The sequence below is a fragment of the Bicyclus anynana genome, chromosome 10 (assembly GCF_947172395.1).
Source record: "Bicyclus anynana chromosome 10, ilBicAnyn1.1, whole genome shotgun sequence".
In the NCBI taxonomy this organism is placed as follows: domain Eukaryota; kingdom Metazoa; phylum Arthropoda; class Insecta; order Lepidoptera; family Nymphalidae; genus Bicyclus; species Bicyclus anynana.
Window position 1 is genome coordinate 3,652,809 of NC_069092.1, and position 13,472 is coordinate 3,666,280.

At 36.9% G+C, this 13,472-nt stretch overlaps 1 protein-coding gene across 1 annotated transcript in view; it reads right to left on the reverse strand.

Moving 5' to 3' along the window:
• The window catches only part of LOC112049844 (progestin and adipoQ receptor family member 4), an 84,447-nt gene that overhangs the window by 43,769 nt on the left and 27,206 nt on the right, over nucleotides 1-13,472 (reverse strand). Inside the window, exon 2 of the mRNA XM_024087887.2 lies at nucleotides 10,113-10,337. Coding sequence (XP_023943655.1) covers nucleotides 10,113-10,337 — 225 coding nt within the window. The remainder of the gene's footprint in view (nucleotides 1-10,112; nucleotides 10,338-13,472) is intronic.

Sequence of the window (13,472 nt, forward strand, 5' to 3'; positions counted from 1 at the left end):
ATAGATATTTGTCATCTAACAATGATATGAAGTTACATATGTGTATCTTCACATTTTCCATGAAAAATGGAAACTCATTAGGACTGAAATGGCGGCGGTCGACGCATCCCGCGCTATTCCCTCGGTGAGAGTTCCATTTATACGAGTTGATTCTCGGGCACAGATGTGTTCCAAACTGTGCCGCTAGTCGCTACCCTCTCGGAGACCTAGTTAGGGTGGCTATAATGTTAATGTTATAATGTTATTTATAATGTTATTTATGGACGTGATTATATACAGAAATTTACTGATTTTTAGGGTTCCGTAATCAACAAGGAGCCTTATAGTTTATATCCGGCCGTTTGTCTGTCTGTTCGCGGTTTAGTCTAGACTATTAATACTATCATAGAAAGCTGTAATTTAACATGTGGATGTACAGACATACATTAAAAATGATGACATTTAAAAAAAAACTTTTTTTTTTTAATTAGCCGTCTTGCCCCCCAGAAGAAGAACCTTCATATTCAAATATTTTATATTTCTGAGGTTTTCCGAAAATCTTCAAGTAAAAAGCTAACTTTTGTATTTTTTTCAAAATTTAAGGTATAATAGTTTCGGAGAAAAAGGGGGAAGGGGCGGTATATTTTCTTGAATAACTTGGAAAATATTTATTTCAAAATTACAGAAATACAAAAATAATTTTAAAATCCTCTTAACAAGATTTATATGTGTACCAAATTTCAACTGGATTGGTCCAGTACATTCGGAGAAAACAGACAGACACTAAAATGTGCGCGAGTGAGATTATAAGGGTTCCGTTTTTGTACGTACGTTCGAAGCCCTAAAAATTATGAAGGTCTTTAAAAAATACTGTCTCAGGGTCCGATAGCACTATTTTTCGATTTAGGGACCCGTTTATCATTATGTAACAACAATTATTGACGGTAATTTGCATTGCAACGCGTGTCGGGTTCAGTAGCAAGATACGGATACCCTACTGATTAGTATACAACGTCAGTTGTATTGATGAACACACTGACCAATCGATTGACACCTCGTTCATTACAACCGGCGCAATAGGTTAGATGCTACTTCATTTAATCACAAAGATACATATATGAGCAACTAAAAAAACAAAATAGTAGATCATTAACCATTACATACTTTGTGTACCCTTCCTATGTTGGAAGTACAAGTCAACAACGGATTGAGTCCAAGTCCACTTTTCACGAGTCGGGCCTCTTAATCGGACAACTTTCGAGGCTTATTGCGATTTTGTATAAAACATTTATTGTTTTACACTGCGCAGTTGGATCGGGGATGAAATTAAATGCGTTATGTTAAACAAGCTGTGAGTTACACAAAACAATATGTGAGTTGAATGAACGAAACTTCGAACAATATTTCTAATTTTCGCATTCAGCTGAAACACCCTGAACAACCCCCTCCCGTCATATCTCCCATATATGTAGCTATCGTCAAAATTGAATCATAAATTATTTACATTGATATAGCAAATGTACCTACTAAGAGTCTGCGTTAGTCACACATTCCTCTTTTTATGATGGCTGAAATTTTGTCAGTTTATAATAAAAACAAGAACAATAAGTATACTCAAACTCGCAGGGATACGCTGTATGCAGGTTGAGCCACCTGCATACAGCGTATCCCTGCGAGTTTGATTAGTATCGTGATGTTTGGAAGTCCATACAAAAGGCCTATGTCCTGCACTGGACTTCCATCGGCAATGATGATGATGATGATGATAGTCCTACGAGAGGAATGTTTGCCCGTTATGGAAATTAGACTGTGCTCGTTTTGGAAGGTTTCAAGGGTCCAAATCTTCAACCGCACAAACATAAAAAGTCTATTTTCCTCAACATAATTTATGAAATCATGTCTTCAATCGCCAGTTGCTTAGTTTTATTCGGACTGTGGTGGCTTTGAAAGGTCTGCTACCTTTGGTAGGAGCTGACAAAAGGGAACGGCCTGGCCTACCCCACCCATCCGGCAATTTACTTTTAACCAGGTCCTTATTTATACGTCATATTTTTATGTCCATATACTTTTATACGATGATATATCTGGGTTCCCGGTGCCGACGTTGTATTGGCCGATGGGCATTCCCTTTTTCAGTCTTTATAAAACGAGATATGTCTTGCTAACACAGCCCCGTTCTATAGCCTTCGAATATCCGTATTTTCACTTGCGGGAGTGAGTGGCACATGTCAAAGAGAAAAAAACATGGCGACCGGCACAGGGTCGCGTTTCCGTTTGGAAAAAAGCGTTTGATGAATGTTTTATTGGCAGTTGTATACGAGTCTGTATTGCAAAACTGAAAAGTGTCCGAAAGCGGTTTTTAACGACAATTTCTCTTCTGGTTCTGGTCTGAACAAAATCAAACTGTAAAAAACTAACCAAGTATCTTAATGACTCTTAATAATTACATTATTTTAACTTTATCATTATCAGCCCATTTATAACGACTTACTACAGGGTCAGCAAAATGTCCGTAATCCGGTGCTTACTGGTGAATATCACATAGCAGGTAAATTACATTTTGGCAAATGATTGGATATTTATTTTAATAGGTTGATAATAAAGACCGAAATGGTGAATAGCAGCTAGGCTGGCAGGCCTCCCTTCTTATGGAGAGCTTTGGAGCTCAGGGTCTGACCTGATGCTCCACGCTAATCCAATGTGAGTACGGGCTACCTACCGGAAATTGAGGGCTACCTACTGAAAATATATCCTAACTAGCGGACTCGGTCAAGTACAAGCTACCCTACTCTACCCTACTCTACCCTAAATTTTACAACTATACTTGAAATTTACTTAGATGACAATTTTAAACAACAATAATGGCTGACTATGAACCAAAGACAATCAGTAGGGATGAGAAGTTAACCGCGGGCATCGTAACGATATCAAGTAGATATCGTTATATCTGAAATAACTAAACTAACGTACGTAGCGACATTATTTCCGCATACGAATATTTTTGAAATAAAGTCAGTGGCAATTTATAATGGAAATTTTTAATTTTTAAATTGTTGAAGAAAACAATTGAGAAAAACAAAAAAGCGACAAAAATATTTTTCTATTGAATTAAAGATTATTATTTCTTTCTTTTTTTACCTTGGTTATACACCACTAGTCCAAATGACTATGTAGAACATAATTGGAATTAATGTACACTTACTGTCTGTCTCTAATTATAATTCGTAACATTTTTCTAGCTCTAGAACCTACTAAATTTATTACCGCATAATGTCATATATTCAAAAACCTTTGTACTAAAGTTTCGGCCCCTTGTACATCACTATCTCTCAAACTTCTTTATATAATATCCTAATAACTCTGACTATCACGATTTACGTATACCAGAAAAATAAAAATCTCACCATGTTGCGAAACAAAAGTAATAAATTTTTTTTCATTAGTATTTCAAATCTTTTATTTATTTTTCTGATCCAGCAATCATAATATTCAAGTCGTATTTGTGTATTGTTTTCTTTATTCTTAATTTAAAAATTTTGCAAGTGGTTGAAGAATCGGTTTATCGGTTTTTTAATAATTTTTGATCGTGCTATATAATTACAAACATTCGCGAGCACTCGCGCCGCGATTGGTTAAGCTCGGTTTAGGATGAGTTTACTGCGAGCAAAAAGTGCCACATTGTCGCTTCCATGCTCACAGTGAGGTCGTGTCAATGTTTGTTCCATATCATCATTACTTATTTGTTTCGTTTGCAATTGTTAGTCTTGTTATTTATTTGTTGTTTGGTTGTTATATTATTGCTGATTGCTGAGTAGTGTATGACTAACAATAATATAACTAACCGAAAATTCCGACTTTCAGATGGGTGGATTTTAGGTTGAATTTCATAGGGATTGATTTATTTATTAGGTATATTAAAAATATAAAAAAAAAAATATTATGAAAAAATACAACCGACTTCAAAATGTTAACGTACCCACGAAACTAAAAAGGGAAAGATAACATTATTATATTTTCTACTTATTGATCATTTTGAAGTCGCTGCCAAGCCCGTCTGATGTTGACTTAAGTCGTTACTGAAAAAAACACATGACAGACAAAAATAATGTCTGAGAAACAAAAATCTTTACGATAGGGTACACCTTGAATTAATAGATTGAATACACTGGCTTGGCAGAAAATATAATGATATTATTTTTCCCTTTTTTAATTTCGTGGGTACGTTAATATTTTGAAGTCGGTTGTATATATTTTTTTAAATTATTATTTGTTTTTTCTCAATTAGGTCCTTCAACTATTTTAAAATCAAAAATCTCCATTTAAAATTGCCACTGACTTTATGAAAAAATATTCGTATGCGGAAATAATGTCGCTGCTATGTCCAACGTTTTCATGTATGTAGATTTACTTCTTCTCCATGGAGTATAATATATTCTTTGGTGCTGTGTTAATAAAGATACACATTTATTTTATTTATAAGCCACAAAGGACACAAATATTAAAATTAAAAAATATGTACATAATTATCGACAAGTTATAATTTCATGTATCTTTCCCGTCTCTTCAATTCATAGACAATCTAGCATTACGAAATGTCAAATTCGCAACATTTTCGTTAATCTGTAGAAATAAAACTTGTTGTGATTTCGTTTTTAGTGAAATAAATGTGATTTAATAGTTAATTACAAGCAGTTTTTATGTAATTCGCGGTGTGCGCGTTAAATGAAGTGATGTGTATATAAATGATTTAGTTTAAACGGACGGTTTGTGAGAAATATGTGAATGTCGTGACGACGGATCTTTGTTTACCTTTTTTGCCATGTAAGGAAAAAAATACTATAGTAATCGTATTTATACAATGATAAATAAAGAGTTGAAAAAAATTGTTAGCTTCCAGCAATATGCAATAAGCATTCATTATGCCGTTGCTTGTTTTGTTCAGAGATACCACTCGATGTAAGCGGAGGGCGGTATTAACGAGGGGCTATTTGTAAAAAGGAATAACCCCATCTCTTTTTAGCTATAAAAAATCCTGCTATTAAAACGATACGCCGAATTGCGTTATTTCTTTTTGAAAATGTTTAGACATTTTTTAAACTGAATTGGCAGGATTCAAACTCAATTTTGAACTAAATCTTAGCCCCCATTCCCACAAGCGTTTTTTTAACGGACGTTCAACAAGAACAAATGCATTTCCAAGTATATATTTACACGTCAGCGTTTTAAAACGCGTCGCTCGAGCTGTGTTTCATTTTCAGTTTTGGGCGTTGGAAATAGACCTCCATTTGGATTCATACTATATTTGAACGCTTTTGCGAATAGGGCTTATTGTGATAATATGACTATTGAACGACCATTATCAGATGTTGATGATATGAACTGGGCCCGACGGCTAAACATGCTACCCCTAACATTGCAACTTAACCCCAAACCCTTTCTTTAACACTACTAATTCCATAAGTTCTCAGCTCCAGGCTGAGAACTTTTACTGAAAACTACTTCAAAGAAAAATAAAGCTTAGTATTTCATAGCCCGATCCAGGGCCTTGTGATCCCATATCACAATCCTGAGCCGCCTGCATCCAGCGAATCCCTACTACTCGACTATGTTGATGTCATCAGCCCATCTGGTAGAGGGTCGACCAACACGCGCAGTGTTGGTCGACCCTTCACCCCCCACCCTTCTTGCTTGCGGGGTCGCCATTTCAGCACATTGGGACGTCCATCGGCTCTTCGAACTAAAGTACCCTGCTTATTGACACTTACTTGAATTAAAAAAAAATTCAACTTATTCAGTCAGTCTACTAAATTAATTAGATAAGCACATAAATAAGACAACGCATGGCTCGCCGGTCGTTAATCTACCCAACTGCAATATTAAATCTTGATTAATTTTCACCCTTCATGCCTGTCTTGCCAACTTTCCCTTAAAATTATTTATGGACCATCTAATATTAAAGTCATACGCGTCTGAAAGTTAGATGGTAATAACCAGAGCAATGTGAGCCGTGATAGTCCAGTGGATATGACCTCTGCTTCCGATTCCGGAGGGTGTGGGTTCGAATACACCTCCAACTTTTCGGTTGTGTGCATTTTAAGTAATTAATTATCACGTGTCTTAAACGGTGAGGAAAAACATCGTGAGGAAACCTGTATAACAGAGAATTTTCTTAATTCTCTGCGTGTGTGAAGTCTGCCAATGCGCATTGGGCCAGCGTGGTGGGCTATTAGCCTAATTCTCTCATTGTGAGAGGAGACGCGAGCTCAGCAGTGAGCCGAATATGAGTTGATAATGATGTAATGATGAACAAGAACAAGTTATAAGATTCTAATAACTGACTATGGATTCTACTTAGGTTCGATACTCGGTTGAGGCATAGAATACATAAGAATACAAGGTTGAGGTCAATACAGGATTTTAAATTATCTAAATTGGCTTAAGTCTGGCCTGGCCTTATGTTTTGATCCACGATAATAATGTACTGCCAAACGATTTATTTTTCAAATCAAAATTCGTTTATTTCAGGTAGGCCTATTTTACAAGCACTCTAGAAATGTCAACTTTGACTATTTGAGACTCTACTACCGGTTCGGAAGACAGGTTCTGTTGAGAAGAGCCGACAAAAAACTCGACACTTATAGTTCCAGGACAATGCCTTGTAGAGAAATTCAAAGGTAGGTACTGTAAATATAACAATGTACCTACTTCTTAAAAGTTACTTACCATTACACCGAAATCGACACACGGCAGCTAAAGCGTCAGCTTTAGGGTTTTTAGTGATTGACCAGGTAAGACCATAGTCAAGGTGTAGGTCTAGGTACCTAAATATAAAAACTACCCGCGACTTTTTTCGTGTAGGTACCATATCTAATTGCGCGTGAGGTTAAAAACCTATTGCTATTTAACTTATCTGCTGATTTAACTGCTGTACTGATTACCCGCATGACATCCCTTTAGGAATGGACTTTCGTATAATTCCATTATAAATCATATATCATTTGGCTCATTCATTCGGCTCACTGCTGAGCTCGAGTCTCTCTCAGAATGAGAGGGATTAAGCCAATAGTCCACCACGCTGGCCCAATGCGGATTGGCAGATTTCACACACGCAGATAATTAAAAAAAATCTCTGGTATGCAGGTTTCCTCACGATGTTTATCCTTCACCGTTTTGAGACACGGATATTTAATTTCTTAAAATACGCACAACTGAAAAGTTGGAGGTGCATGCCCCGGACCGGATTCGTACCCACACCCTCCGGAATTGGAGGCAGAGGTCATATCCACTTGGCTATCACGGCTCACGGCATTATTAAAGGAAACATTATGTAAATTTATTTATGAGGTATTTATATTTTAGAACAAAATTGTATTCTACGTGTACCGTAGTCATTCTCGTAATGGTCTTTATCGACCACCAGGGGGTGATTCAACGTAAATGGGTTCGGTCCACGAGAATATGAAAATTTTCTTACGACATATTTAAATTAATTATAAACAAAATATTAATTAAGTAATTAATAATAAGTTAAGTAAAAGTGGATGATGAGTTGACGAATAGAAAAGATTGACATATTTTTCTGACCCCACTTAAGTAGGATAAGGAAAATGAGATGATGGTGATGATTAGTTAAGTAATTAAAATATCACAATCATCAAAATTATCAGCCTACTTTAATAACCCACTGCAGGGCCAGTTGGCCTATTCACTATTTTGGTCTTTATTATCAACCTATTAAAATAAACATCAAATCAATACAGTAGGTATGATATCCACCAGTAGGACATTCATAGTCTCAATTTCGTATATATGTCAATTATCACACTAGTACGTCAAAGATAGTGAATTAGTCTGCAGGCCTTTATCCTGTTATAGGAGTCGGAATATGGCGCTTAGACCCACCACGCTGCTACAATGCTGGTTGGCAATCTTAGGTTTGATGTTGTAACGATCGGTATCATATGTTAAGTTATATCAATAATGATCGAGTCTGACTGCTGAAGTTGTAATAAAAAAAATCTACGAGCTTTTTACCGTTTAGAAATCATTTTAAAACTAGTTTATCAATAAGGTTTAGAAATCCGATGTAGAACTGAAATTATTAAATACCGGTGCATATTTTACGTCATAAAACTCCGCGAAACTCATGCCAAACTATGCTAAATTAAAATCTGTGGAATTTTATATTTTATTTATTATACAAAAATGTATCAAAGTTGAGAGAGTTGAGCGAACAGCTCTTTAAGGAATTAACAGACATTGGAACCGATGGGGTTTTAGAGCTGATCGTCTGAGTGAGGTCCAGGTGACGTGAGAAGTCGAGGACTTCAGACCATGGGTCAGTTCAGGACATAGTGTTCACGAGGCAGTTCCGCTTTTAACCCATTAGAAACCCTGGTCATTTATTTAATTTTATTTATTATTTATTTGTACACCACAAAAAAGAAAACAAGCAAAACAGAAACACAAGAAAAAGTAGAATACAAAAGGCGGCCTTATCGGTTAGTAGCGTCATTGTAGAATAAAGGGGGACTTTGACACAGGCTATTTTTATTTAATCGCCTTTAATAAAAATACTGCAGCTGGACATAGGCCTCTTGCATAGACTTCCAAAGACCACGGCCTCGAGCCGCCAGCATTCGTCGGTTCCTACCAACACGCTTGATGTCTTCGGTCCACCTAGTGTGGGGGGGTCGCTTATCCATCACCTTGGAAACCCAATGTCCATCGGCTCTTCGAACTATATGCTCTGCCCATTGCAACTTCAGCTTCGCGATTCGATTTGACTTTTCTGTGTGATTTCTACATACGACTCGGCATTTCTATAGTTGTCATGTCATTAATGCATTGAGTAATAGCAAAAAATGTGATTACGAAGTATAATCTAAAAAAATAATATTCCCATTTTAGCGGCTAAGCCATTTTATAATAATAAATATCATCTTAAACCTCAATGAACATTATTGGTCAGTGACCTGCGCTGGGCAGTTGGGCACTTGTCCAAGTTGAGTTTAAAGCGTCTATTTAATTTATTCATTGACAAGTTTTCCCTAGATTGCGGTCTCACCAGATTGTGATATTTTAATTACTTAACTAATCATCACCATCATCTCATTTTCCTTATCCTACTTAAGTCAGAACCTGAAGTCAAGTGACGATGCAGTCTAAGATGGAAGCGTCTATCATTCCGGAACGCGAAATCACTTGACGGTAAGTCTTTGTCGGTAAGGAGGTAATTAGCAACAGCCGATGCCTACTTAAAAAGTCTGAGCCTATTTAAAAATCCTCAATTGACCCTGTCTGACAATTTCTATGGAAAACCATATAACCAAGAGAGGTCGTCAAAATATGCATTCAGGTAAAGTACCATCAGGTGACATCGCATAGAAAATAGGTTTAAGGAACGTGTACTGCAGATAATGCAACAAAGTCATAAAGTAGATGCTAGATACATATCTGATGTAGTACTGAGTATGTCGCACAAAGTTGCAAACACAGTGCACACTTGGTGCACATATTATTTATGGAAACTAGGACGCTACGTCCACAGTATCACTGTTAGAACTATAACCTTTTAAAAATGCACAATACTTGTGTTTTATAGCGATAAATATTTGAAAAAGTGTTTATTTTTTGGTTGAAAATTTAGTTAACTTCAACTTTGAACATAGTATTTATAAAATAATAAAGTGCTTAAATTATTTTTATGTACGAGATAATAATAACCCTTAAAAGTATCAGGTCAGGTCAGGTCTTTATTTAGAATGCTAATATGAGGCGATTGCAGTCAATTCTTAATTTAAAAAAAAAAACGTAAATCTTATTTACCTAATAACATAAACATCAATATATTGTTGATCGTGTTTGAATTTTTACTTTTTTATTTAAAAAAATAGGACATGAAATGAGCAATTATTTATTATGCAGCAAGGATTCTTGCCAACATTCCACGTGGGCATATTGTATACTTATTAAGATCATTTACTTTAAGTATCCTAATGTATTCTTTCTCAATAAAAGTTAAAAAAAAATTTCATTGACAAATTCGTCTCTCTGTTTCATATTTTCACCATTTAAAATGTTCACCTACAGGGGATCATAAGATTCAAATAGCTGTCTATACATTCACTTACCTATGCTCTGACTGACCCATATGCCCAGCATATCTAGCTGCAGCAGCCGGTGGTAGAGGCTGGCGCCGTGCGTGTGGTTCATGAAGAGGTGGTAGAGGAAGGAGCCGCACCAGGGCGCCAGGGCTCCGAGGAGGTGGCACAGAGACAGGAACCAGACGCCGGCACCGCCGCCCCCCCAAGGCAGCAGGCCTGGGAGGACGGCGATCATGTACACTAGCGATATACCTGGAAAGAATATATTAGTTAAAACTTTTATGGATCGACGCTGGTTTCCTGGGAAATGGGGCGGGCCCTAATGTGGGACGCTACATGTGTGTCATACCAGGGAGACAGAATCAAGACCAGGAGCCGCAGCAGAAAAAGCTGAAACCGGTAAGTGGCACAAGTACTCTCTGACTGAGAGTTACATATTTGTACCTTTTGCCATGGAGTCGCGGTGCCAAAAATTTTTTCCGAATCATTTCACCGCGGCTAGTTGCCTCGACTGGTGACAGAAGGGCTGGCTAATTTTTTGCGCAAAGTATCAGCCTGTCCAGCGCGGAAATGCAGCCAATATTCTTGCCACGATTCCACGTGGGCATGATTTGTATAGTTATTAGGATAAGTTAGGTTAAGTTCCTTAAGCTAAGTTGTCCTTTCTTTCTCAATAAGAAAAAACTTTTATTTATTTTCCCTCTTAGTCATACAATGCATACCGCCCCTTCCAAAACCACCGTTTGCATTTAGAACAAAATATTGCCATGAAACTTTAGGACATGATTTCTCAAAAAAATCGTTTTATTCTTGGATAATTGAGGGTTCGGAATCTTCGATATTTGAGGGTTCGGACACTTTAAACTAGCTACCTCCTTGAGCCACCATAATCTAAGTTCCAAATTGTAGTTTTATAAAATGAAAAAGTTTTTAGACATAGTAACACGTAGGTCACAGTTCTATGAATATCATTCGAATAGCTTCTATTAAGACTAGACACATCCTACTTCCTACTAATATTATGAACGCGGCAGTTTGTATGGATGTATGTTTGTTTGGATTTTGTTACTCTAACGCCGCTACTACAGAAACGATTTGGCTGAAATTTGGAATGGAAATAGATTTTACTCTGGATAACACATAGGCTACTTTTTATCTCGAAAAAATCGGGAATCGGATTCCCGAGATATGCGAATGAATACCTGATGATTTTAATGGTATGCATGTTTGTTACTCTTTCATGCCTCGGCTACTGAACCGAATCACCTGAAAATTGAAGTAGATATAAATTATAGTCTGGATTAACACATAGGCTACTTTTTATACCAAAAAATCCATGGTTCCCGAAGGATTTGTGAAAAACTGAAGTCACGGGCGTCCGCTAGTGTAAAGTAATAATTGCTAGTACAAACATCGCTAACAACTTGTACTATAATTATGGTAATACGACAGCCTAAAACTACCGATTCGCCTGAGTGACATCTAAAGGGTGGGCAGGTACGGAACCCTTGCAAATCGTCACGTAGAGTCACGCGAGGGGAGCACGCGACCGTTGCCATGCAGGGCTTAAATGGGGAAGGTAAATTGGCGTAGACCCATTATTAATAGCTGTAATAAATTATTTGGCAAACCTATCGCAGTACGTAAGGGAATTAATAGGTAAAAATAAATTTTACTCTTCATTCATTGCCTCTTCTCATTCTTTAGTGATTAGACCGCTGATATACCTATTTGAACTGTCTACTATATGGTTCTCCGTCTTTATAAGAGAGGTGATTTGGAAATTAGACACTACCATGATGCTCCAATGCGGTTTGGCGGGTAATATTGTAATGACCAGCTGGCCGATTCACTAATTTGGTCTTTAATAACAACCTATAAAAAACAATCAAATTAACTGAGAAATGTCATCTACCTTTTATATCTGACCTTTTATATTCAGCAGAAGCGAAAACTTCTCAAGCTTGGTCGAAACTTTTTGCCATAAGACCATTGATTTAAAACGACTATCGGAACACTAACAGTTGACTCAACATTTCACATGGTGGTAATCTCGTGAGCAAGGTCCAAGCTCAATTATCATTATATGAATCTCAATGTAAGTATAAAAAAAACTCAAAAACGGCTTAGAATGTTTAAGCACAAAGATAGTTTTTCCCTCCAACCCATCTAGTCGGGAAAGACTGTATTAAAAGTGGGTACGACAATAGGCCAATATAAATTAAAAAGCAATAAAATACCAAATAGGCTATTCGTAATTTTATCCAGACATTCCGACGGGAACAGGATCAACGAGAGTGAAACTGCAGAGCGCAGTTAAAGTAGCGCCAATATCGTGTTAAAAGTTAAATTCGTCAATGTTCAGTGGAGTTTTAACCACTGAAATATTATGCATATGAAAAGCGCCACGTCATTAAAAATTGTGCAGCCATTTACTGTATCAAAAGTCGCGTAAACACTTAACACATTTACAGGCGGGCAACGCTCTAGCAATTAAGTCTCGTTTAACGAATACATACTTTTTAGTCATTTACTCTCGGTTGGCAAATGAAGGCAGAAAACGAAATGACCCGTCGTAGTTTTAAGTCGCTGGCGATAAAGGGGTTGTAGCTATTTTATGGTCAGCATCTACAGATCCGTATCTTAAGATCGGACGCATCGCATCAAACGGATCGTAGTATTGTTCGCATAGAAAGTCTTACAAGTGCGTCCACTGAGCCGCATGCATCGTTCGGATCGCATGTCTACGAATTTTTTTATACATAAAATGAAAAATTCGTTTAATGTAAAGGGTCCAATACCTACGATGCGGATATGTGGACGCTGCTAATGACTTTGATCGTTTCAATGTTTCATTGTTCTTTATTTTATTTATTTATTGAACGTTTGAGTTCCGTGCTATAAAATATTAGGTTTATATTCCAAATATCTAAATCTAAACAGCATTCCGGAGGTGACATTTTTGTGGCGCACTCATAACTCCCTCCTGCCTAGGACAGAGTTACTACTGAGTAACATTCCAGAACAAAAGAAAGTAGTAGTGGTGATGTGACAACCCCTTGCCTTAGAAGGCACTTTAAGGTGTATAACCCGGTTATAATCATATTAACAATGACCATAGAGTCATTAACACACCAAGTCCTCCAAAATGTTTTGGAGCAGTGAAGTAACTTACCTAACCTTTAAATCCTCCTCTCAATCGCTAAGAAGAGACCTGAGGATTGTAGTGAGCCATTAAAATGCACTGCAGTAAGTTAAAAACAAGTAAAATACAAACAAGTACAAAGATTAGTAGTACAAGTAACACAAAATGTACAATGCTAAAGCCGGCTTTATCGTTCAGTAGCCATCTCTGCCTGCTAATCTCAGGATTAAGAGAACTCGCGG